At 41.3% G+C, this 26,262-nt stretch overlaps 1 protein-coding gene across 1 annotated transcript in view; it reads left to right on the top strand.

Moving 5' to 3' along the window:
- LOC119784451 (C-type lectin domain family 4 member E-like) overlaps positions 1-22,750 on the top strand; it is a 34,555-nt gene extending 11,805 nt beyond the window's left edge. The window contains exons 4-7 of the mRNA XM_038286502.1: positions 4,436-4,627; positions 8,462-8,708; positions 17,162-17,300; positions 21,916-22,750. Coding sequence (XP_038142430.1) covers positions 4,436-4,627; positions 8,462-8,708; positions 17,162-17,300; positions 21,916-21,918 — 581 coding nt within the window. The 3' untranslated portion in view covers positions 21,919-22,750. The remainder of the gene's footprint in view (positions 1-4,435; positions 4,628-8,461; positions 8,709-17,161; positions 17,301-21,915) is intronic.
- Positions 22,751-26,262: the final 3,512 nt, after the last annotated feature.

The raw sequence follows: 26,262 nt of genomic DNA, 5'->3' as shown, positions 1-26,262 counted from the left end.
GAATGTGCAGCTGTTCTGTAGAGGAAGAACAAACAGTCACGTTATGTGAGGCAGAAGAAAGTGTACCCTGCTTCTTTGAGCTGTTTCTGGCACGAATTCTATTATCCAATCTAATGGAGAGGCGAATAAGCTCTTCGAGGGTAGCTGGTTCGTCGAGGGTTGCGAGCTCATCCTTAATGTGCTCATTTAACGCCATGAAAAAGGCTCCCTTTAGAGCGCTTTGGTTCCATCCGGAAGCTGCCGCTTTAACCCGGAAGTTAATGAAAAATTCAGCCACCGAAGAGTTTACCTGTTTTAGGTTGAAAAGAGCTCTGGAATCAATAGTTTGGTCAGTTTCTTGGTTGAATACCTGGGTAAATTCAGAGATGAAATCAGAGTAGTAGCAGTTTAAGCTATCATCAGCGGCAAATCTAGCCTGAGCCCATTCCAAGGCTCTTCCTGTTAACTGTGAGAGAATAAAAGTTATTTTCTTGTAATCCGTGGAAAAGCTGCCAGGGGAGTTCTGAAAAATCAATCGACATTGAAATAAGAATCCTTTGCAATCTTTCATGTTACCAGAAAATCTTTCTGGGAGACTAGGACGGAACTCAGATGACGTGACTGCTGGTGACCTCGGGGGAGGGACTGGACCCGGAAATGGTTGTTGTGCAGCATTAGCGCTGTTCAAATAATTAGCACAGCTCTGTAGCATGTGGTTATGAGTATCAACAAGGCGGTATAACTCACGGAGCGTTTGGGTTTGTCCTTGAATTTGGGCATCCTGCTCCTCCAGTCGACGGGTGAGGTGATCTGCTGGGCCTTGAGTTTGGCCGCAGTGTTCTGTCATGATGGGTTCACTAAAAGCGACCCAAGAATGCAGAACACCACTGACGGACACAGGGATGAAAGTTTAACAGTTTATTGATGCACAAGCACACAGAATATACTGGTTCAGGTTCGGGGCCTGGATACTGGTTCACCGGAGTCTGCGTGAGAGACAGTTCAGTTAGCGTTGCCAACAGAGGTTTGATTTCCTGAAGTTTACTGATTGTACCTTGAGGGTTCTTGTTGGTTCTCTGTTGGTTCTGGAGAATAGTTCATCAATAGAGTCCGTTTGCTGCTTCAGCGTCTCACGTCTTATATGAACAGACCTTGGCTTAGGGTTTCCCAGCTCTAGTCCAGAGCTGCTTGGAGGTTCTCTGTGATTCTTCGGGTTTGGCTCTGAGGGTCGGCTCGGCAGGTTAGCTCTTCCTGAGCTTTCACAGAGGAGGCACAGGTTTCCTGGAAAACAGAAACAAGGGTTAGAATCCAAGCTGGATTCAAAAGTCATCGAGTTACTCTGAGGATCTAGGCTTAAGCGCTGACCAACTGGAACAACACTGCGGCGTTGAGGCAAGGTCTGAAGACAGCTTAAGTAGTGGATCCTCTGATGATCTTGACGAGCTGCAGCTGTGCAGGAGGCTCCCTCAGAGGATCCACGGCGGACTCTGCTGGAGAAAGGTGGAATTTCTCCAGCTCCCAACACTAGCTCTATGGCAAGAATAAGTCTCGGCCAATAAATAGCTTCGCTCTACCAGTAATCAGATACCCTGCAGGAATAATAAGCTGGCCAAAGGATGAGATACATGCCACAGATGTTCAGACAATTAAGCTCCTAACCATACATGGAGGTTACCACCCCAAATACAGCACCCTGAGACTGTACGTCAGCCGAAATAAAGGGGGCCAAGGACTAGTGAGCATAAAAATAAAAAAATTAACTAAAACTGGAGTTATAGTTAAATATTTAACCTATTCAAAATCGGAGGTGAAATAAATTTAGTGTTCTTAGTTGAATAATTGCAGCTTTAATTTAGTTACTTACAAGGGTTTGTGGTTTTCACCTCTGGAGGGTTCCTGGACCGGCTGTTAAAATCAAAGTATCCACACCAATCTAGTGACCCAGGCTGAGTTATCAGCAGAGCTATTAATTATCAATACAGAACCTTTTATCTATGTTTATTCGCACTATTACCAAAGGGGGTGGATCTGACCTGAGTGATAAATAGTCCGCTATATGAAACACAGAACTACTACAAGGTAAACAATGATGTCTTTATTCCAATAATTTAGGATTATAGAAAATCTACATCTATGCAAACACTACACGCTATTAGAAAAATAAACACGAGGTAGATTAAATGACTAGTTTAAAGAAAACAAAAAAAAGAATAAAAAAAAAAAGAATAAAACCCTAAGAGTCCGTTTAACTTCTGAGATTGTCCAAAATATGCCAGAGGTTAATACATTCACTAATGTCCGTTGGAATAGCAGCAGTTATGATGATAACAGTGCAATTAATCAATATAAAATTAATATATTCAGCTTAAAAATGGTAAATGATTAAAAATGCATTAAACAACAGCAGCAGAAGTCATTTTAGCAAAACGGCATTAACAGGGGGGGGTTTGTGCATGGGGAAGGCATGTAAATGTATAAGAGTGATATTACTTGGAGTTGCCTTCGGTCCGTGAAGGAGCGGGGGTTCTGAGGGAGCACGTGGTCTGGCTTCGGGCGCGCGGATCTTCTTCACCACCGGATCCACTCTCGGGAAACTTTCAGTCAGTTTGATGCTACAGCAGAGGGCTTGATGTGCTCTTAAGTCGAGGAAGATTTTTCTTACGGAAACTATCAGCAGAAGGCGTCCCTTTTGCTGTCGGACTCCACTTAGCAGTCAGCTCCAGAGGTTTCTGTCTCCCCAGTTAGCGCAGCCACTATGCACGATGGGACACTGCGATCCATGACTTTTGACGCATGAAAACGAAAGCTACTTCCAGTTAGCTTTCTTCTGGCATTTCACGTGAAAAGAGCCTCTCCTTGCAGGTTGTGAAAACCCATGGGAAAGAGAAAGATTGAACTCGCACTCTGAGTTTTAAACCATTAGTGACGTGGGGGCAATTCCTGTTGAAGTATCAGCCCCCTCCATCAGCTGATTGGTCCAAGTGTGAGCTGACCGTCTCTTACAGTAGGCAGTTGCAGTACTTTTCCAGAGAATCTTTTGTTCTCTATGTGAAAAAGGAAGGGGGATGACTTTAGATGGTTCATCTAATTGATTTGGGCTCCATTGTGGTAATATATATCAACATGTGTATATATATTTGTGTATACCTGTATTAATGTGTTTGCATATCATAATAAAAATATCCTATTACTCTTACACTCGCTAAGAATATTTATTCTTAAGCCACCTTTGATTCCCCAAAGCCACCTTTTGTCCCTCTAACTCTTTGTCAGACCTACAGTGCTCCCCACCACTAGTTAAAATTGAAGGAGCCTCTTGCATGAGAAAACTTCACATCCAGTTGCCTAGATTAAATTTTTTTAAGCCTGACCATAACCTGGATGACTGAGAATTTTCACAGATATATGTCAATAGCCCCTTTTACACTACCCTTTTGAAACAGTGCCGAGATCGGTCCGAGCATGGTAACAGAGTTGGCATGCACAACTGACCCAGACCGCACCAGACACAACCGAACAGCGCTAACATGGTACTAGTTCTTTGGTAGGGCTCGGCTTGGTTCAGTTCTGGCTCGATTCTCAAATAACAAAGAGTGCATGAGCAGAATGCATCATCTCCTTAAAGTCAGCCTCCGTAATCATGGAATTTCAGAGAGGGCTTTGAATCCTGAGATTGTGAGTTCAATACCCCACTCCCACAGACTGCCACTCTGGCTCCCTGAGCAAGACCCTTAACCCCAAAAAAAACTGCTCTCCGGCCGCCTCACAATGGCAGCCCATTGCTCCCCAAGGGGATGGGTTAAATGCAGAAAAGTAATTTCCCTCTGGGATTACAGTATGTAAAATAAAAAAAAATAACAAATAAAAAGTCATCCTCTGCTAAATGAAGAGTGTTGTAAACTCTGCATGTCTCCCCGAACACCAAATAAAATGTTAAATAAATCAGCTGTGAAGCAGAAGATGTTGGCAACCTTATTTGAAAAAGTGAACCCTTATGAGAGACAAAAGAGAGAGATGAAGGGAAAGCAGACGCTATCTATTACTTTCTGTAAATTTTCTCAATTTTACAACTTTTTGTGCTTCTTTAAAATTCCTTAAAATCCCAGCATGTAAAGGTTAGTGCAAATAGTTGAGGATGCTATAATAACACTCTAGTTTTTGGATAGTATTCTAAGTTTTGTGTTTGTAGTTTAAGGTCAATTTCTTTTTTCATACTGCATTTTTTGTAATTATCCGCAACAGAGCCCTTTTTTATTTTACATTTTATTTTATTTTATCAGTGCAATTTTATGCACTCTATTTTTTTAAGGTAATTTAAACATGTGATATATATTGTGTTTCGCGATTATAGCCAAAATATAGTATGATATTACATTTTCTTCATATTGCCCAGCCCTACATTTGTATCACCTTTTCAGTCTAACTTTTGTGAATAAACTTGCATTTTACTTCACAGATAGGTCACCTGACACTGAGTCCCCCAGCAGAAACGTCAATGTACAATCCATCGAGGAACCTGACCAGAACCCGACTTCACAACCCACAGAGGACGCATGTATAAACCATACTGCACAGATTCATCAGCTTAGGATGCCGCTGTGTGTTTATGGGAACATTAACAGATCAGCTAATGTTGATATACAAACATGTGAGTAAAACTTGGTGTCATTTTTTTAAGTCAGGCCATAGAAACATGTCCTTGGAAAGTAAGTTAAATACATTTCACAATTTTGCTACGAAATGAAATGTATATATATTGAATAAAAGCAAAGTATTTTTTCTATGATATATTAGATATGAACACATCTCCAGTAGATCACAAGCCTCAGCACCTTTGTTTATTCCCACTGACCTGAAACACTACCCACTGGAAGGTTCAGTTTCTAGTGGACAGTTGGCAGTTGGTGTAAATAATAAGGTCTGGGAATATAGTGTTCAAATGTCTCTCAAAAATTTGGAGGAGGTTGGTTCATGTCTGATAACTTCTGAGTTTTACTCAGGCATCAAACTGTCAAAAGTACAAAAAAAAAAAAGATCTCTTACTGCTGGTTAAAAATATACAAATCAAATCTAACCATTGATGCAAAGATTTTTCAAAAGGCAGCATTTAACAATCAGAGATCTCAGAATGACTAGTGATGTGTCTAAAATAGGATCTTATCAGCAAATTTCTCCAGTGCATTTAACATGATTAGGTCGGGCTTACTTTGTGATAAACTTCACCAGATTTAGATGGAGGCATCAACAATCACCAGAATCAAAGACTACCTGACAAACAGACCGTAGTTTTTTAGACTGAAGGGTCAGCTGTCTAATCAGAGGACTGTACTGTCACCATTCCTTTTTACTCTGTATTATGTCTGACTTCCAGTACCAGACAGACTCCTGTCATCTACATAAATACTCAAATGGCTCTGCAGTCATTGGGTGTCTTAAAGATGGATGAGAAGCTAACTGCAGAGGGCTGGTTGAATGTTTTGTGGCATGGTATGGAAAAGATAATTTGATCCGGAATTTCACCAAAACAACAGAGATCGTTGTAAATTTAAGAAGAAAGAGGAACAATTTGAATTCTGTTAGCATCATGGAAGAAGATGTGGAGGTGGTCGAGCAATATATGTACCTTGACAAGAACAACTCGACTGGAGACGCAAATGTGCAGGCATCTTCAAGGAGGGACAGAGCAGACTGTACTTCCTGAGGAAGTTTATGTCCTGCAGCATTTCAAACAAGATGCTACAAATTTTCTATAGGTTTGTTATCGAGAGTAAGATCTCTTCTGCCATCATCTGCTGGGGTAACAGCATCAGAGCAAATGACTTGGAGAAGCTAAACAAGCTGATAAACAACTCATCTAGAGGCTCTGGAGATGATCTCACAAAGAAGAATGCTTCATAAAGTGAAGAAGATTATGGAAAACACAGAGCTTGTTGCTAAACAACAACAGAGTTTCTTCAGTCAGAGGCTTCTCCATATCCGGTGCAAGACAGACCGCTACAGACGTTTTTTCCTGCTTACAGCTGTGAACGCCTACAACAACTAGTTAAAGAAAACCCTCTCTGAACTGCTGCAAAATTTAAGTTCCCTTTGAATTGAACTGAATTAATTCAAAAATTAAAATCACTTGGTTATATAGCCACAACAGTTATCCAGTACATAAAAATTCCGGAAATGTAAAAAAAAAAAAGAAAAAAAGACCCTGTTGTTTTTATGGTGGAAAATGCTTCAGGCATCATCGGAAGAACTCTCATTGATCAAAGATTTAAAAAAGGGAGGATTTCCAAGGTTTTAATTTTTTGGAAAGAGCCATCTTGCAGATCTACACTGAAATCTGTCAGGGTTTGGTTGTGGTTAGAGGCCCCAAATGATGGAATGTTCACAAGCAACTGAGGCAGGAATCCAAAAATCCATCATTTAAAATGTAAAACAAACCAGAACCATGGAGATATCAGAGGAAAACAATCACGAGGAGCCAGGGTAAGACAAGGTAAGACAAAGTAAGAAGATGTATGACGAGGAACCAACACTGAGGAACTGCACCACTAGAGTATTTATGAGAGACTTGACAAAGAGAGGACTAACGAGCAGATTTGAAACAGGTGTAAAGAGAGGAGTCTAGAAAGGGGCAACGGAAAAAGAGACAACACAAGACGGCAACAGAGGGCAACAAATAAAAACCTAAGAACTCAAACATACCCAGGAAATACAAAAAAATAGGAATTAAACCAATAAAACTAGAAAACATCCAGCAAAGTAAAACATAACAGAACCAAGACCATGACAGTACCCCCCACTCAAGGGCAGATCCCAGATGCCCTAAAATGCCCCAAAACAAAAAACAACCTACCTAGTGTGGACGGAGGGCCACCGAAGTTCTCTGGAGGCCGGCCATGAGGCCAGAGACGAGGCAGAGTCCATGGAGGGCGGCCGTGAGGCCGGAGACGAGGTAGAGTGTCTGGAGGGCCAGCCGTGAGGCCAACAAACTTCTTGGTAGCGTAGGAGGCTCTGTCTGCTGTGTGCTGTACAGGAAGTTGCAGCAACACCAACAATGCTCCCAATTAAGAAAGTTTGAAGCAACCCCTGATGTAAATCAGTGTGCCCATACCTAAACGGTATATGAAACTTGCAGGTTCCTGCATGTGAGCAGAGGATGGTTGTAATTAGTTTAATTCACTCTGTTATATTTACTTGAGTATTTTTTTGACGAAAATTTATTTTCAAGGGTTGTTTTACTGATAACACCTTAAAATACCTTTACTCTGGCATGAGTAAAATGTTTTGTTACTAAAAAGCAAGTTAATGTGTATATTGAAATTAGTAATACATTTTTGTACACAACCTTACTTAAACCTACCATAAGATTTGGAGGTTAAGCTAAGATATACTGTAGTGAGGTTTTAACATTGGCACTGGAGGTACTGGTTTCATAATTTTATGATAAAAAGAAAATTTGTTTGGAAAAGTGTTTCTTCTGTCGGGTTATTTTTCACTTGCATCATTTGTTTGTATTAAATATTTTATTATAGTCTTTAAAATAACTGAATCTGTAATGAAACAGAGACTGGATCTAAATAAACCAAGACAGGTTAGTGACGTTTGATCGGTTTATTTAACAGGTTGCTCTGAGAGCGGGACTGAATCTGAATGGAGCAACAGGCTGCAGGCAGACAGGCGGGCAGATTGTGTGAGATTTACCAGTTAGTAATCCAGGAGGGGAAGGCAGGGAGTTGAGAGGAGCTTTTTCAAGTGTGATCCAGAGAGGGGGCAGCAGGCAGTCCAATCAGAACGATTCAGAGATCCGGGGATCCAGAGGCAGAGCAGAGAGGATAATCAGGCAGGCAGAATCAGACAGGGGACAGGCAGGCTCGGAATCAGGAGACAGATCGGGTCAGAAACGGGTAGACAATCAGATATTACTTTAGATGCTGGAATATTCTTACCAGGTTGGCACGAGATAATCTGGCACAGAGGACTGGTCTGATGAGGTTTATCTACTGATGAAAACAGGTGACTCCAGTCAGAGCGGATTTCGGACGGGTGGAGAAGAGCTGGTGTATGGACTGAGTGATCAGGCCAGAATCTTAACATAACTTTTCCTTTTTGGTCTGTCTGTTATTCATAATTTTAAACCTAAGATAAAATGAAGTTACTAGGCGCTTGAGTAGCCTTTTTACTAAATTCTATTTTACTCTAACTTGATAATTTCTTGGATGGCTACTTGTTATTCTTACTAGAATAAAATGCAATGTAGTGGTCGTCTTGCTTGAATACAAATTTTGGGTACACTACCCACCTCTTCATATGAATAGACAAAGCGCTTACCTTTCCTCTAAAACACATGCAGTGACACAAGAAACTACACTATAGACTTCAGAATTAAAGTTAAGTCTCAGACAGTTTTATTTATTATGGATTTTACAGCAAAAGTACAAATCACCAAATGAACTATTTGTGTTTCGTTTGTCCTGCCTTCTTGTTGTAGTGGCCTGTTTGTCGAAAGAACGGTTTTCAAAGGTTTGTCCAAGCCTGTACTACATTTCCTCTACCATTAACACTTGGAATGACAGTAGAAAAGATTGCTTGGAAAGAGGTGCAGACCTGGTGATCGTCAACAGCAAAGAAGAGCAGGAGTTCCTGAGGAAATTCAATCGAAGGTTTTGGATTGGACTGACTGATGCTGAAGTTGAGGGAGAATGGAAATGGGTCGACGGGAGTAAACTGAATATAAGGTTGGTAAATTGTGGATCAACAGCTCCAAAGTTGAGAGGCAACCGATTACATCAAGGTTCAATGTGGGTTCTTTTCAATTTTTGTCAGGATAAGAGAATAAATGTTTGTCAAAAACATTTTATCAGATCCAAAATATACAGACTTTTGAATAAAATAAAGGTAACTCTTTCGAAAGCAACCCACATCTGAGCTTGACAAGGTACATTTTTTTAGATGTTCCCATGAAGACTGTTAATTATCAGCAACGTTCGGTTCAGATGTTAACTTGTTCTTCATCAAATGCTTAAAAAAAATCTAATTATGCCCCTCTCTAACTATGGTTTTTGTAAATGAAAAATTGTTTAGAAATCATCTTTTATTACACAAGAACTCACTTCATATGCACTGTGAGAATACTTGGAGGACGATTTAACAAAGTATTACAGCATTATGATAAGATTAGAAGGTTAGCAGCTCAGTTATCTGTTAAATGATGCTTCCATTACAGATTGACCTTTCAGTGCAATAAGACACACTATGTACAATGCTTTGTTTGTAAACTTGTACTGTTAAAAATAGTATGACTAAGCATGCATGTAGCAACAGTGAAGAGAAAAACCTTCCTTTCAACAGGAAGAAATCTCCAACAAAACCAGTACGAGCAGCCTTCTCTCCAGGCTGACTGGGGGTTCAAGGAGACAGAAGCAGACATACAAGAGTAACATAGAACAACTAATCTATAAATGCTTTCTATTTTAGAAAGGGTAAACTAGCTCTACAAGACTCTGTTTGGGAAGGAAAAAGTGAAGCAGAGCTCTGAGCCAGTTTTCATGTCAAAGGGATGAAAAAGAGCACATACAGTTATCACAGTAAAAGCTGAGTCCATATGAAGATACATTTTTTTCAAAGCAGATTTGTGTCTGCAGTGCTTAATTTTAGTGCTGCAACTAATGATTATTTTACAAATTTATTAATCTGTCAATTCTTTTTTCGATTAGTCAATTAATAATCGGATAGCAAAAAGACTTAAAATTAAACCACATGAAACTGAAACTTTTCCACTTGAAGAGATCTGGATAGAGCATAATGACAGAAAATGTTTTCTTTATTAGAAATGCAAAATGCTTACTATTTTGCTAACAATTTTGATATAATTTATCATCAAGGTGGGTTGGTCTGTCAGCTAAAGGCATATTTTAGAGTTTCTACACACCAGTAAATGATTGAACGATTACTAAATGACAGTGATGGGACTAACGGCGTTGAAAGTAACGGCGTTACCTTGTTTTAGTAACGAGTAATCTAACTAATTACTTTGATTGTAACTATAACGCAGTTACCATTGCAGACACCCCGTTACTGTGGGTTACTCAGGTTGCACAATGAACCTTTTTTCATGATAGGACTCGTGCGTGCCTTGTCATGAGAGAGGGGAGGATGAGAATGGCTGATGTATAGTGAAATTCCGTCTGTCAGTTGGGTAGGTGGGTGTTTCTGCTGGCGGGTGTTAATGTACAGCACACACAGAGAGATGGAGAGTGAGGATGACTCCAGCAGCAAAACAGCGTTTTCCAGATAGAAAAACCGGTGTTACGTCGAGCTGCGTTTCCCCATCAGATACGGTTTCCCCTGCATCTCCGCACAGCGCAGGCGGCACGATTCACCACGCAAGCGACAGGAAATGCGCATGCTCACTAAAGGCGCGTAACAGTCGCCCTGTTCTCACGCCACAGGAGAACTATGGAGAGCGTGAACGATCAAATGATAGCCTATATGGAGGAAGGGAGAAATATGGATGGATGGATGGATGGATGGATGGATGGATGGATGGATGGATGGATGGATACTCTGCCTTTTTAACCTACTGTATTTTTATTTTAAACATTATTTGATGGCCTTTGTGGCAGGGATGGAGATCCATATTTTATGTCACACACAGAGTATACATCTAGATAGATAGATGGATAGATAGATGTTGCAGTATCTATAACAACCCAAACACAAAGGATTTCAGAATTAGACATCCCCAGTTATTAATTTCATATACTCACCAGATCTGAATGCCCTGTTAAAAAACTTCACGTCGCGTTCCCCCCTGATGTAATTTATGGTGAGTTGCAATAAATGCAAAACTCTCAGCAGGTTCTTGTCTTTGTCGTCCAGTCTTTTCAGCTGGCTTTTGAAACACACAGCGAGAAAGTGGGGGCTGGGTGGTGAGGGTTACGGGGGCGAGAAACGCAAAAGTAACACAATAGTTGTTGGGAGCTGGAGAAGTTCCACCTTTCTCCAGCAGAGTCCGCCGTGGATCCTTCTGAGTGAGCCTCCTGCACAGCTGCAGCCCATCAGATCGTCAGAGGATCCACAATATAAGCTGTCTTCAGACCTTGCCTCAACGCCGCAGTGTTGATCCAGTTGGTCAGCGCGTAAGCCTAGACTCTCAGTGAATCTTTGTGACTTTGAATCCAGCCTGGATTCTAACCGTTGTCTCTGTCTTCCAGGAAACCAGTTTCTCCTCTGTGAAGCTCTGGAAGAGCTAACCTGCCGAGCCGACCCTCAGAGCCAAACCTGAAGAACCTCAGTGAACTTCCATGCAGCTCAGGACTAAGACCTGGAAAACCCAAAGCCAAGGTCTGCTCAAAACTAGAAGTGAGACGCTGAAGCAGCAAACGGACTCTGCTGATCAACTCCTCTCCAGATCCAACAGTAACCCTCCCAAAGCTAATCACAAGAACCCTCAAGGTACAATCAGTAACAATCAAGAAAGCAAGCTCCAACGTGCTACGCTAACTGAACTGTCTCTCACGCAGACTCCGGTGAACCAGTATCCAGGCCCGAACCAGAACCAGTATAATCAGTGTGCTTGTGACCAAATAAACTTGTTGAACTTTTATTCCTTTGTCCGTCTAGTGGTGTTCTGCATAATTGGGTCACTCTTAGAGTACCAATCATGACAGAACACTGCGGCCAAACTCAAGGCCCAGCAGAACACTACATCCGTCGATTGGAGGAACAGGCGGCCCAAATCCATGGACACGGCTTGGCGCTACGTGAGTTAAATACCCACATTGAAAGGCAAAATCAAGCTATCCAAAGCTATGCTAACTACATGAACGGCGCTAATGCCGCACCGGCCCCACAACCATTTCCGGGTCCAGTTCCTCCTCCGAGGTCACCAGCAGTGACGTCATCCAAGTTCCGCCCAAGTCTTCCAGAGAGATTTTCTGGTAACATGAAAGATTGCAAAGGATTTTTATTTCAGTGTCGTTTGATTTTTCAGAACTCTCCAGGCAGCTTTTCCACGGACTATAAAAAGATAACCTTCATCCTTTCTCAGCTAACAGGAAGAGCCTTGGAGTGGGCTCAGGCAAGATTTGCCACCGACGATAGCCTTAATTGCTATTACTCTGATTTCATCTCCGAATTTACCCAAGTTTTCAATCAAGAAACTGATCAACCTATTGACTCTCGAGCTCTTTTCAATTTAAAGCAGGGAAATTCTTCTGTGGCAGAATTCTCCATCAACTTCCGGGTTAAAGCGGCAGCTTCCGGATGGAACCAAAGCACTTTGAAGGGAGCCTATTTTATGGCATTAAATGAGCACATTAAGGATGAGCTCGCAACTCTCGATGAACCTGCTACCCTCGAAGAATTAATTCGTTTGACGATCAGATTGGATAATAGAATCCGTGCCAGAAACAGTTCCAAATCAAGAAATCAGGGGACACTTTCCTCTGCCTCACATAACGTGACTGTTTGTTCTTCCCCCACAGAGCAGCTGCCCATACAGAGACCTAAGGCCCAGTCTCTCCCTGTGCCTATTCAGGCCTCTCATTCTGGTGAAAGAGATGTCGAACCCATGCAGGTGGGACACACTAGGCTCACCCCTGAGGAAAGACAAAGACGTTTTCTGAGCAAATTATGCATTTACTGTGGTGAGAGTGGACACTTCATCGCTTCCTGCCCGGCTAAATCAAAAGCCTGGGCCTGCCAGAGGATCTGAGGAGTCTGGCGGGCCAAATTAACACTAAGAAATCTCCTCGACTGTTGCTTCCTGCCACGTTGTTTTGTGCTAACCAGAGCCTCTCCTTTTCTGCATTCATCGATTCAGGCTGTGAATGGAACTTAATCGATTCGAACCTCATCCAACAACTCCAAATAGAAACCATTCCTCTGACTCAATCTCTTAGTGTTTCTGCCATTGACGGGAAAAGACTTCACCAAGTTACCCATCAAACTCAACCCCTCGAGCTACTTCTGTCAGGTAACCACCGAGAGACAATAACATTTTTTGTTTTACCTTCTGCATGCTCTCCCCTGGTGCTTGGTTTCGAATGGTTGGAGAAGCATAATTCACACATAAATTGGACTGATCGTCACCTGGAATCATGGTCTACTACATGCCATGAGACATGCCTCCGTTCGGCTGCCCCCTTGGTGGGGTCTCCTAGAGGTGGGGGGGAGATGGACTCTCCTGACCTTTCTTCCGTTCCTTCCGAGTACCATAACCTGGCTCCTGTCTTCAGTAAGGTCAGTGCTACGTCCCTACCTCCACACAGACCATATGACTGCGCCATTGAGCTATTAACTGGAGCACTACTACCTAGCAGCAGGTTGTACAACATTTCCAAACCTGAACGAGAGATCAAGGAGAAGTACATAAATGAATCCTTAGCTGCTGGAATAATCCGCCCATCTTCCTCTCCACTGGGCGCCGGTTTCTTCTTTGTTGGTAACAAAGACGGTTCCCTGAGACCATGTATTGATTACCGAGGTTTGAACCAAATCACAATAAAGAATAAGTACCCACTTCCTCTACTCGCCTCAGCATTCGAACCTGTACAAGGGGCTACAGTTTTCACTAAACTGGACTTAAGGAATGCATATCATCTTCTTAGGATCCGAGATGGAGATGAATGGAAAACAGCCTTCAAAACTCCCTTGGGTCAATTCGAATATTTGGTGATGCCCTTTGGTTTAACTAATGCTTCAGCCTGTTTCCAAGCCCTCGTGAACGATGTCCTCAGAGACTTTTTAAATGTGTTTGTGTTCGTCTATATTGACGACATACTCATCTACTCAAGGAACCTTTCTGAACATAAAAGACATGTCCGCCTTGTGTTACAGAGACTACTGGAGAACAAGCTGTTCGTTAAAGCAGAGAAGTGCGAATTTCATCAGTCTTCAGTCACCTTTTTGGGGTTTGTGCTCGAGGGCGGCCAGGTAAAACCATCTGAGGACAAGATAAAAGCCGTGTTGGAATGGCCAGTTCCAGAGAACCGCAAACAGCTACAGAGATTCCTGGGCTTTGCAAACTTTTATCGTTGGTTCATCCGGAACTATAGCCAAACAGCCCTTCCCTTAACTTCTCTGACCTCTGTCAAACGCACTTTTCAGTGGACTCCCGAGGCTCAATCTGCCTTTGAAAAATTGAAATCTTTATTTTCCAGAGCACCAGTGTTAATGCAGCCTGACCCTGCTAAACAGTTTATCCTCGAGGTGGACGCTTCAGATTCTGGTGTTGGAGCGGTCCTATCCCAGAGACTCGACACGGATCAAAAGATCCATCCATGCGCCTTTTTCTCCCGTAGACTTTCATCCGCAGAGCAGAACTACGATGTGGGAGACCGTGAGCTGTTGGCCATCAAGTTGGCGCTGGAGGAATGGAGACATTGGCTGGAGGGAGCTGAGCACCCGGTTCTTGTATGGACTGATCACAAGAACCTGGCTTACATCCAGTCAACCAAGCAAGCCAATCCCCGTCAATCCAGGTGGTCCATCTTTTTCTCACGGTTTAATCTCATCATTTCCTACAGACCCGGATCCAAGAATGTCAAACCCGATTCTCTCTCTCGTCTTTACTCCGTCGATCATCCTGAGACACCTGAACCAGTCCTTCCGGCTTCCTGCACTGTAGGAGTGGTTAACTGGGAGATCACTGATCTTATCAACTCCGCCCTGGCTACAGAACCCGATCCAGGTAACGGTCCAGCTAACCGAACCTATGTGCCATCTTCTGTCAGGTCCCGTCTCATCCAATGGATGCATGCAGCCAAGTTTTCCGCCCATCCGGGGGTCAGTAGAACCATCGCCCTGATCTCAAGACGTTTCTGGTGGCCAACCCTCCATAGAGATGTCAAGGAGTATGTGTTGGCTTGCTCCACATGTGCCTGAAATAAAGCCTCACATCAACCTCCTTCAGGCCTGCTACAGCCACTTCCGGTTCCCTCGCGTCCTTGGTCCCATATAGCGATTGACCTTGTCACCGGCCTCCCTGTTTCTCGAGGTATGTCCACTATTCTCACCATTGTTGACCGTTTTTCGAAGGCCTGCCATCTCATCCCCCTTAGGAAACTTCCCACGGCCTTCCAGACAGCCCAGCTCCTAGTTAAGCACGTCTTCCGCTTACATGGCATCCCCCAGGAGATCCTCTCGGATCGGGGTCCTCAGTTCATATCCCAGGTTTGGAAGGCATTCTGTTCTGCACTCGGCTGTAAACCCTCTCTGACATCAGGTTACCATCCTCAATCTAACGGACAAACAGAGAGGATGAACCAGCAGCTTGAATCAATCCTTCGTTGCCTCACATCCAACAATCCCGTCGACTGGAGCCAATATCTTACATGGATCGAATATGCACACAACTCCCTCAAATCTGCTTCCACTGGACAATCTCCCTTTCAGGTCAGTCTCCGTTTTCAACCTCCACTTTTCCCCGCAGACGAGAGAGAGATTTCGGTCCAGTCAGTCAATCACCACATCAGACGCTGTCAGAAGATCTGGAGAGAAACCATCGCAACCCTCAACCGATCTTCTAAGACCAACAAACGCTTCGCTGACTCCAGGAGACGTCCCGCCCCCGAGTACTCTGAAGGCCAAGAGGTATGGCTGTCCACTCGAGACATTCCCCTCAAGGGGATGTCTCGAAGTTGGTCAGCGCCTAAGCCTAGACTCTCAGTGAATCTTTGTGACTTTGAATCCAGCCTGGATTCTAACCGTTGTCTCTGTATTCCAGGAAACCAGTTTCTCCTCTGTGAAGCTCTGGAAGAGCTAACCTGCCGAGCCGACCCTCAGAGCCAAACCTGAAGAACCTCAGTGAACTTCCATGCAGCTCAGGACTAAGAGCTGGAAAACCCAAAGCCAAGGTCTGCTCAAAACTAGAAGTGAGACGCTGAAGCAGCAAACGGACTCTGCTGATCAACTCCTCTCCAGATCCAACAGTGACCCTCCCAAAGCTAATCACAAGAACCCTCAAGGTACAATCAGTAACAATCAAGAAAGCAAGCTCCAACGTGCTACGCTAACTGAACTGTCTCTCACACAGACTCCGGTGAACCAGTATCCAGGCCCGAACCAGAACCAGTATAATCAGTGTGCTTGTGACCAAATAAACTTGTTGAACTTTTATTCCTGTGTCCGTCTAGTGGTGTTCTGCATAATTGGGTCACTCTTAGAGTACCCATCATGACAATAGTTACTTTTACTAGTAACTAGTTACTTTTATTGTGGAGTAACTCAGTTACTTTTTGGGAGAAGTAACTAGTAACTATAACTAATAACTTTTTCAAAGTAACGTGCCCAACACTGCTAAATGAGTTAACGATTATTTCGATAATCGATTAATCAAAATTAATCCGATTAATTGTTTCAGCTCAATTCATACACAGGGACATCTTTTCCCACCTGCTGAACTATATGTATGCTGTCGTCCCAGTAATTCCTGAGCTTGCTAGGACCCCCATGAGGTGTTAAAGTCCCTATTAACACCATGTCAATTGGAAACAACCCTGTGCTTACTTTCACATCGTAGATTCTTTTGTTTCTGTGAGCAGATTTCTGTATGTTTTCTTGTACAATGGTACACGCCTGCTGCATTCCTTCCTTCAACTGCTCAACATAAGCATGATAATCATTGCTTCCTGTTTCTGTTGGTAGGCCGAACAATGTGTCTATAGGCAATCTTGGGGAGCGACAATATAGGAAACAAAATAGGGAAAATCCTGTCACCTCTATCCCAGTGCAGTTGTAGGGAAAGATGAGCTTATTCAGAGAGTCTTTCCAGTTAGTCTTGTTCTTATCGTTGAGAGTTTTGAGCATCTGAATCTGATGAAAACGTTCGACGTGACCATTCCCATGAGGGTGGTATGGGGAAGTTTTTGATTCTGCAATGTTGCAATATGTGGACAGCTGACAGGATTTCAAACTTGCCACCCTGGTCATGGTCTAGACGTGCTGGAAATACAAATCTTAATGGTTAATCATTGAAGATTTTGTCAGAAACTGTGGTGTCTTTCAAAATAACGAGTAATTGATTATTTTGCTTTGCATAACATCTCAGACATTAGAACAAAAACTGGTTAGTCAGTTCTCTTATATGAACTAAAGAGGTCTAGGATAAAAGGGAGCTTTAGCAGCAAGCCATGTTTTATGTATGAAGTCTCTAAACTTATTTGTAAATATATATTTTTTTTTTCAGTTTCTGGGATGAAAATGAGCCAAACGATGCCATGGGTGGAGAAGACTGTGGAGAGATTATGTTTATTCATAATAAAAATAACTGGAATGACGCAGCATGTGGCACTAAATACCATTGGATCTGTGAAAGAAAGCTGGAGGTAAATAATTTCTGGAATATTCTAGCTGAGAACTGGACTTGACAGTATTTAAATAAGGTTGAGCATATAGGCTTAAAAAGTCAGATGACAAAATAGTGTTTTTGTTTGGTCAGCAGTTGGACCACCTTTATATAAGGAGGAATATAATATGGGTATAAATTAAAACAACATCAAGCCAGGAAGACACCATCAGCTACAGCTGTGAAGTAAATGTTGTTGGTTGTTGAACTGGATGGGCTATAAGTACAATGACAGGACAGAGTAAAGACCTGAGATTTAACCAGAAACAAATAAGAACATTTAACAGATTGGTTACAAATAATTTCTCTGGCTAACAGAGCACTGCCAGTGAACGGAACCGAGCCCCGTCTCATAACGCAGGTTTAAGAAACTCAGACTCAAATTCTCAGGTATTAACTGATCTAGCCTAAGGGTGGCAGCTGTTCATTTTTGTTTTCACAATGGCTGAAGTAATGCTAAAGTCTTTGAGGTCGTTGTTGACCCGATACGGGGCCAGGCTTTTGTAAAGGTAAGTCATTTGGGTCATTGTGCATTACAGGTTTTAGAGAGCTGAAACCTGAGTCCGCCCCCTCTTTTTAAGGTTGGTTTTTCTTTCTTAAGTAAATCGATAGTATGCAAAAAAAACCCCACTTTTATTAATTTTGGTATTTACATTAAAGAGGTGTTATGGAGTTTTCTAATGACAATTTAAAGCTACAGTGTGTAATAATTACAGGGATATACCGTCAGAAATGTAATATATTATACATAACTATGTTATTTATCATCATCTACGAGCTCAGCCTCTTAACCTTAATATTTGCGTTGCCTTAGAATTCGTAATTTATAATTACATAGGAGCGGGTCTCGCAGCCATGGAGGCAGACATCTTTGCGGTACGGCAGCGCAGAGCCAACAAACTAGCGATTGCGAGATCGCCAAAACGTCACAACAATGTAGAAAAAATAACGGGTATATTTATTATCTTAAGTCTACATGAAATCTATACCCTACACAGACTAATGAAAAACTATCTGTAAAATTATCTATGTAAACAAACCTCATCACTTGAGAAGGTAGGTGATGCGGACGTCGTGGAAGACATTTTGTCCCGTAACGCTCGCCGTACTGTTGGGGGGGAGACGCGGTGGGGGGGAGATGTTCATGTTGCTGCAGTCTGACCGCTAGATGTCGCTAAAAGTTACACACTGTAGCTTTAAAATGTGTTTGAGGACCAGAATGTTCACAATTTGGACAAAGAGGACAGGTGGTTTGAAAGGGATGTCAAGGAAGCCATTTATGTTTATGTCATAATTCATGTGTTTTTTTTGTGTTGTTTTTTTTACATTATCTTTTTAATGTTAGTTTATCCTATATGAAATTTTGATTACCAGTGGCGGCTGGTCAATAGAGGGCACTAGGGCGCCACCCCACCCACCCAATGACCCTGATTAAGACATTCAAAAAATATATATACATATACACATATACACACATATATATATATATATATATATATATATATATATATACTTTTAAATTATTATGTTGTTTTGCCATATGCCATGATCATACTTTTTGGACACTGGGACCCAGTGTCCATATTTTATCTTGACATGATGATGCGTTGAAATCTCTGCAACAACCCCGGTTTCAGGCAAAGCCTCCACAGGCAAGTCACGAGGAAGCCACCAGGTGTGAAAACCTACCCCCCTCTCTATGAAGACAGACAAAACCACAGAGCACACAGGATTCTTCCTCTTTTGCCTCTTTTGCCTCTGCTCCTGATCTCTTCTGCCCCTGTGCTCAAAGCTGGGGTCTGCCTCGGCTGGATCTCCAACACAGTGGAGATGTGGGCCCCAGGGGAACCAGATCTCCAAGACCATCAAGGATAAGTTAGAACCTTTCAGAACCAAACTGCTGCAAAACAGACATTTTGCAACACATTTCTCTTGAGTTTCAGAACTTATAGAGCCAGACTGGAGAGAAAGACTGCCTGATGAATGACTCAGACAAAGAACAGAGCCGTCAGCACCGCGGTGAAGTTGGTTTGAAGTTGGATATTGAATATTTAAGCTCCGTGGAGTCAACGGGATCTAGCAAACGGTTGATCCAACTGAGGGACTCCGATGTTGGCCAGTGTCTCTCAGCTGCTCCCTCCTCCCACACACGGTGCTGCAGTTAGGGAACCTCAACAAATCTTTGAACCAAACAGTCTTGAGAAACAAAAATCAATAAATTCCTTATCTTATGACCAGCTAAGACGAAACTAATATAAAATCATGCCGATAGATAACATATGTAAGACACACTTGCTTTTATGCAATTTTAAGCTATTTTCAATTTTTAAGATATGTTTAAAGATTAAATAGTGACCTTTCTTCAATAGCTTCCAGGTCATGTGACCCAATGACTGTAAATCTATGTACTACACTAATTTTTATTCCATTTTAAGCCTTTGTAAAGTTATGCCTTACCATGCAGGGGGAAACATACCGTCACCGGGTTGGGTTTGGTCGCTCCGTCCTCGGCTGGCTCCGGACCTGGACCAGCCCCGAGGTGATGGCTCGGTTCGAATGCCCGGTCTGGTCCAGTCAACATAGCGCAGACCACGCTTCAATATTGGGCATAAATCAAAAATATCTACAATAAGCTCACTGCAACACACTGCTGCAGGAGCATAACTCGCCCTTAAGACTCCTAACTCTAATGGCTCTGGATCGGTCACTTTGAGAAATTTGCCTATATGATTGGTGGTGGCTATTTACTGCGCACTTTGTAGTGATCGGAGGAGAGACAACACACACCAGCAGTAAATTTAAACTGGCATTTACTTCACGTTTTATTTTGAACTAAGAGTTATGAGACAGGTTGATTTAATGAAAAAAAAGAAAAGAAAAAGGTTTTAAAAATGCGCAGCTTAAAAAATATCAACAGCAACAGTGTGTTTATGCTTTGCAGGTTAGTATTATGAGGCAATAAGTTTGACACAGCAAAGCATTTAAATGTGGTGTTCCTCTTTGCTAGTTAAAAAAAGCAATTATGTTCAACTCCTCAGAGGATAATGACTCACAGTTACAAATAAAAATAAATTTGCATTTGTTATATTTAAAATGCACTCTTCTCTTTTGTACATCACCAAGACTCAGAAATAGCTGTACCAGCCAACTCAGCTGCAGAGCAAGACTCACAGTCGAGAAAGACTTAAAATTAAAATTTAAGAAACCTACAAGATTCAAAGCACAAACAATACAGTGATATTCAGTGAATCAGTGATTTATTTATTTATTTATTTATTTATTTGAATAGGGACAATGCACATTAATGAACATCAGTATAAAAACAAATGTAAATATGCCGGATTATAGCTACAAGGCTAGTTTCCATCCGTAGTCCCTAGGCAGGCAAATACATAAGAAAGAACATAACATACAATACAACCATCACAAGGAAATGTTAAGAGTTTAGTGGTTACATGACTGGTTTGTTCTCATCTGTAGTTTGAGTTGGGCTTTGAAGCTGATCAGTGTAGGGCTCTCCCGTATGTGTAGAGGAAGACTGTTCCAGATGTTAGTGGCTCTCACAGAGAGAGTGTTCTGACCAAAAGTTGTTCTTCTTGAAATAAAAGCTTCAATATTCATGTTAGAAATCCAGTTTGCAGCAGTAACCTCCACAATTTCCGTTTAAGACCTCCTGGATTCCAAGTGACAGTCCGCTCCATTGTGCCTCAGGAACCAACCAAATCAAAACCTGTCCGCCCTCCAACGAGTTCCTCCTTCTGGTTAACTCACACACGACTTGATTCTGGGAAGAAAGTTTTCTCAACTAACATGAGTCCTGTTTTCTCTGTTTCTCCAAAGTCATCGTACAAAGTTCCCACGGACCCTGAACTAACCTCTGATACTTCCCTTCCCACATCCAGTTCCGGTTCACCTGTACCCTGAGTTTCCTGATTCCTGAATCTCCTCAATAAACCTGTTAAACTTTTACTCTAGTTTCTCTGAGTGGTTTACTGCATGTGGGTCAGTTCCCTTAAGAAAATAATGACAATTCAGACTTTGTCAAAGATATGTGTGGGGGAAAAAACTCTAAGTTAGATTTTGCTGCTTGTGAAGGGGGATATTAATCAATGATACAGATGAAACGGAAGCCATCTATGTGTCTGGAATCATAATTTGCAGTCTTTGGCAGTTTTAGTACCTTTCAGTTTTTCATATTTTTCCTTAATACAGCAATGAATGGATGGATGGATAGTTTTCCTATTTGAAATTGTATTTATGTATATATCGATTTTTTTTATTAATGTTATTGATGATTTAGAGCACTTTATAAATGTGGCACTAAAAGGTATATGTCTTTCTATCTGTAATTATAAATATTAGGGTGTTTCGTAACAGTTGCGTTCTCAACAATAGGAGAGCATTAAATAGACGTATGGCATTGCACTAATTTTCAGCAAAATATCAAAGAGTGTCCCCACCAACTTTAATAACAAAGTTACACCCTTGACTAAAGCACATGTTCTTGTTTGTTCCTAAAAATATTTTATCACAGGTTGTATCTGTATAAGTGTACTCAGTCTTGGGTAACATATTTTTTCTTTTCCTGTCATTAGTGAACATGATGAGGATGGGAAGTAAAAGAAAGGCTTCTCCGCTGTCTCTGACCACAGAATGTCAACTTCCATCAAGGTTGAGACAATGTGAAGATAGAATCCTCAACTCACCCTGATCCGTCTTTGCTCCAGTTCTCTAAACTGTAATGGTCTCCTTTGTGACTATTCATCTGGAATTGTTTAAAACAACTTGGTCACTCTCTATCATTTTTTAATATCGCTTTAATAGCCTGGTGGTGGTTTTATGCATAACTATACTTTGCACGTTTATTGCAGTCATCCTTCTTTAGCAATTTCTGTAAAATATATATTTCTATGTTATACTGAGCATTAATGTCTTTTAAAAGTTTAATTTCTATTTTAAGTTTCAGTTCATTTTGTATATTTGAGGCACTGATTTATGGGGTAACTCAGCCGCTGTCTTATCTCTGTTTACATCCTTTGTTGACAAGGTGACTTGCAAAGCAGTTAAACAAACACTCAAACTGATGTAGCATGACTTCCGCCATTACCTTATTTGGAAACCAGACAGAGCTGCATTTTGAGTTAGCCTTGTGTTGAACAGAGATAAGCAAGATACGTGCAGTCTACAGCAGTTAAAATAAGTATTGAGAAAGCCACAGTTTTTCTTAATAATTATATTGCTATAGGTTCTGTTGACATGATATTTTCACCAGGGGTCCCTCTCATGATGCAGATTTACTTAAAACTCCAAGTTGTCTAAAACTGAAAACAGTGTAACTCTGACTTTTCCAGTTCACAAAGACAGTTTCCTCAACCTCTGTTTCAGTCACTGTATTAACATTCTCCTCAGAGCTAACCTGGTCGGGAGCAACTTTTCCAACTTGGTGTGTCCTCTGTCTCTGCTCTCCAAACAGCCCATCAAATTGTTTTATTTCCTGATTTAGGAAGCATTATAGCATTATTTCACAGAGAATTAAATATTTATAGGGAGAGGATTCACTAGATGATAACAACCTAATAAGCCTACTGGCACAATCTGAAGCCATTCCATTGGACTGATAGCTGCTTATAACGGCCATTTGTTGGCATGATAACATCCGAAGAGCGGCTGCAAACAGCTGCTGATTTACTGTGTAAAGTAAGATTGAATCAACATGAGGAGGGACCCATGAGATGGTGCAAAGGTTCTATATATTAGAACATTGATCTACTACCACTCAAGAAATGGTAGTAGATTATATATGTGTAGAACAAGGAAGAGTGCTTTTAATAAATGTAAAAATGGCCTGCCATTGCCCACTTCATATAACGCATACGTTTACGCATTAACTCGAGCAACAATCTTCTCCTTCACCATCTTCCTCTCCTTTGTAGCTGTAGCGATGTTGCTCTTTCTTTTAAACACATTTTCCTTTTTTATTTATTTTTTTTGCATTTTTTCATTAAAATCTCTAGTTCCAGTGGGGTAAAATAGGCACTTCCTGTTGCCTGTTGTGATGGTGACTTGTCGAATCGGTGCTCCACTGATTATGGCTTCTCATACTTGTTGCGCATGCGCTTAACTCTGAGTGGACTTAAAATTGACTGAACTAATTGATAGCAGCCATTGTGAAACCAAACACTCAGAGTTCCCGACTTTTGGCTAGGTAAATATATTGTTGCGGATTTGAATCTAAATTTGTTAAAGCTGCTTCATGAAACGGACCCCAGATGTTAGTAACAATTAGTGTTGCGCCGATGCCATTTTTTGGCCCCGATACCAATACCCGATACCTGGCTGTGCAGAATTGGCCGATACCGATACCATACCGATACCTTTGTGAAGCAGGAAAAAGACTAATACAAAGTGAATCCAGGACAACTTTTTATTGCCTACCTGGAATGGGTGACAATAGTAACATGTATAATACTAGTGCAAGAAAGTAAAATTATATTAATAATTGAATAAACTCTGCAAAAATAGTGCAACCTTCGTAAAATTGTAACATGTTTAATACTAGTGCAACAGTAAGAATGTAAAATTATATTGAAATAAGAGGTATATTTGAGAGATAGCTGCATTAATGAGTATCTGAGGTAAGAACAAACAGGATTAATCAGAACTGACATAAGAAATCATTTATTCCTGTAAATTAGGTTTAGGCTGATGTGCATTTCTGTAAGTGCAGCCAAAGCATTTAAATGCGGTGTTCCTCTTTGCTAGTTAAAAAAAGCAATTATGCTCAACTACTCAGAGCATAATGACTCACAGTTACAAATAAAAATACATTTGCATTTGTTATATTTAAAATGCTCTTTTCTCTTTTTCACATCACCAAGACTCAGAAATAGCTGTACCAGCCAACTCAGCTGCAGAGCCAGACTCACAGTCGAGAAAGACTTTAAATTAAAATTTAAGAAACCTACAAGATTCAAAGCACAAACAATACAGTGATATTTAGTGAATCAGTGATTTGAAATAAAAGCTTCAATATTCATGTTAGGAATCCAGTTTGCAGCAGGGGTTTAACCTCCACAATTTCCGTTCAAGACCTCCTGGATTCCAAGTGACAGTCCTCTCCATAGTGCCTCAGGAACCAACCAAATCAAAACCTGTCCGCCCTCCAACGAGTTCCTCCCTCTGGTTAACCCACACAAGACTGGATTCTGGGAAGAAAGTTTTCTCAACTAACATGAGTCCTGTTTTCTCTGGTTCTCCAAAGTCATCGTACAAAGTTCCCACAGACCCTGAACTAACCTCTGATACTTCCCTTCCCAGTTCCGGTTCACCTGTATCCTGAGTTTCCTGAATCCAATCCCGTTCATCTCCTCAATAAACCTGTTAAACTTTTACTCTAGTTTCTCTGAGTGGTTTACTGCATGTGGGTCAGTTCCCTTAAGAAAATCATGACAATTCAGACTTTGTCAAAGATATGTGTGGGGGAAAAAACTCTAAATTAGATTTTGCTGCTTGTGAAGGGGGATATTAACCAATGATACAGATGAAACGGAAGCCATCTATGTGTCTGGAATCATAATTTGCAGTCTTTGGCAGTTTTAGTACCTTTCAGTTTTTCATATTTTTCCTTAATACAGCAAAGAATGGATGGATGGATAGTTTTCCTATTTGAAATTGTATTTATGCATATATCAATTTTTTTAAATTAATGTTATTGATGATTTAGAGCACTTTATAAATGTGGCACTAAAAGGTATCTGTCTTTCTATCTGTAATTATAAATATTAGGGTGTTTCGTAACAGTTGCGTTCTCAACAATAGGAGAGCATTAAATAGACGTATGGCATTGCACTGATTTTCAGCAAAATATCAAAGAGTGTCCCCACCAACTTTAATAACAAAGTTACACCCTTGACTTAAGCACATGTTCTTGTTTGTTCCTAAAAATATTTTATCACAGGTTGTATCTGTATAAGCGTACTCAGTCTTGGGTAACATATTTTTATTTTTTATGTCATTGGTGAACATGATGAGTTTTAGGTTTTATTATTTATACATCATGTGCACTGTTAATTTCTTAGTCAGATTAGACAGAGCAGAAGGCCTTCCTTCACATTGTGGATGTCACGGTGTGTACGGAGGTCATCTAATCAAGACAGCCTTCGTGTCTTTAAGAGTACACAGGATATGGGCACATCTTGGAGCCGGTCTGATAGAGGATGGCTATCTGTAACCCTGAGGCATAGAAGCAAGCTGTATACAGGTCAGGGCATGGATGGCGTGTCAGTTTCTGATACGGACAGCTAAGCATCCACCTGATGCAACACATATAGACTCACAAGGTATAAGAAGCAGGAGATGACCTTCATCGGGGCTCAAACTTTGCCGGACGCTAGCGGACGTGATTTTTGAGACCACAGCTGTGCAAGCTCTAAGCATTTTTCTCTGTCCTGTAACGACCTGATCTGGAATAAACCCTGTTACTTTTTTACTCCTGTTTTTATAGTCCTTTTTTATATGGTTTTACCCAGTTTGAGTTAAGAGTAGTAAATAACTTGCTCCCAGGAAAAGAACCAGTGAGGAGGCCCCCGGGGCGCTACAGCCTTCCTTCCAAGGGGACAACTCCTCCTCACTTTAACAAATTGGTGTTTCCGCCCGTGACCTGGAAGCAAAACAACAGCGCTACCGACGGAAAAAGCTCCACAGCCTGCGGCCGCTAACAACTGAAAAGGTGAGGAGATTCCTTATTACAAAATATCTCCGGTGTTTTTAATGTTAAAACACTTTGGCTGTGTTGTGATTTTCTGAAGTGAGCTGAAACTTTTTATGCAAAAGAGGACAGAGAAATTGCTCAGAGTGATTTAGTTTTTGTTTTTGCTGTTTTTGTTTTGTTGTTTTCCTTTTTTTTACATTGCGAACATGTACACATAAAAAAAAAAAAAGAG

The sequence above is a fragment of the Cyprinodon tularosa genome, unplaced genomic scaffold (genome assembly GCF_016077235.1).
Source record: "Cyprinodon tularosa strain WSP-4 unplaced genomic scaffold, ASM1607723v1 ctg226, whole genome shotgun sequence".
Classification (NCBI taxonomy): domain Eukaryota; kingdom Metazoa; phylum Chordata; class Actinopteri; order Cyprinodontiformes; family Cyprinodontidae; genus Cyprinodon; species Cyprinodon tularosa.
Note: the sequence above shows the minus strand (reverse complement) of the source record. Positions and strands in the feature narration are given on the sequence as shown.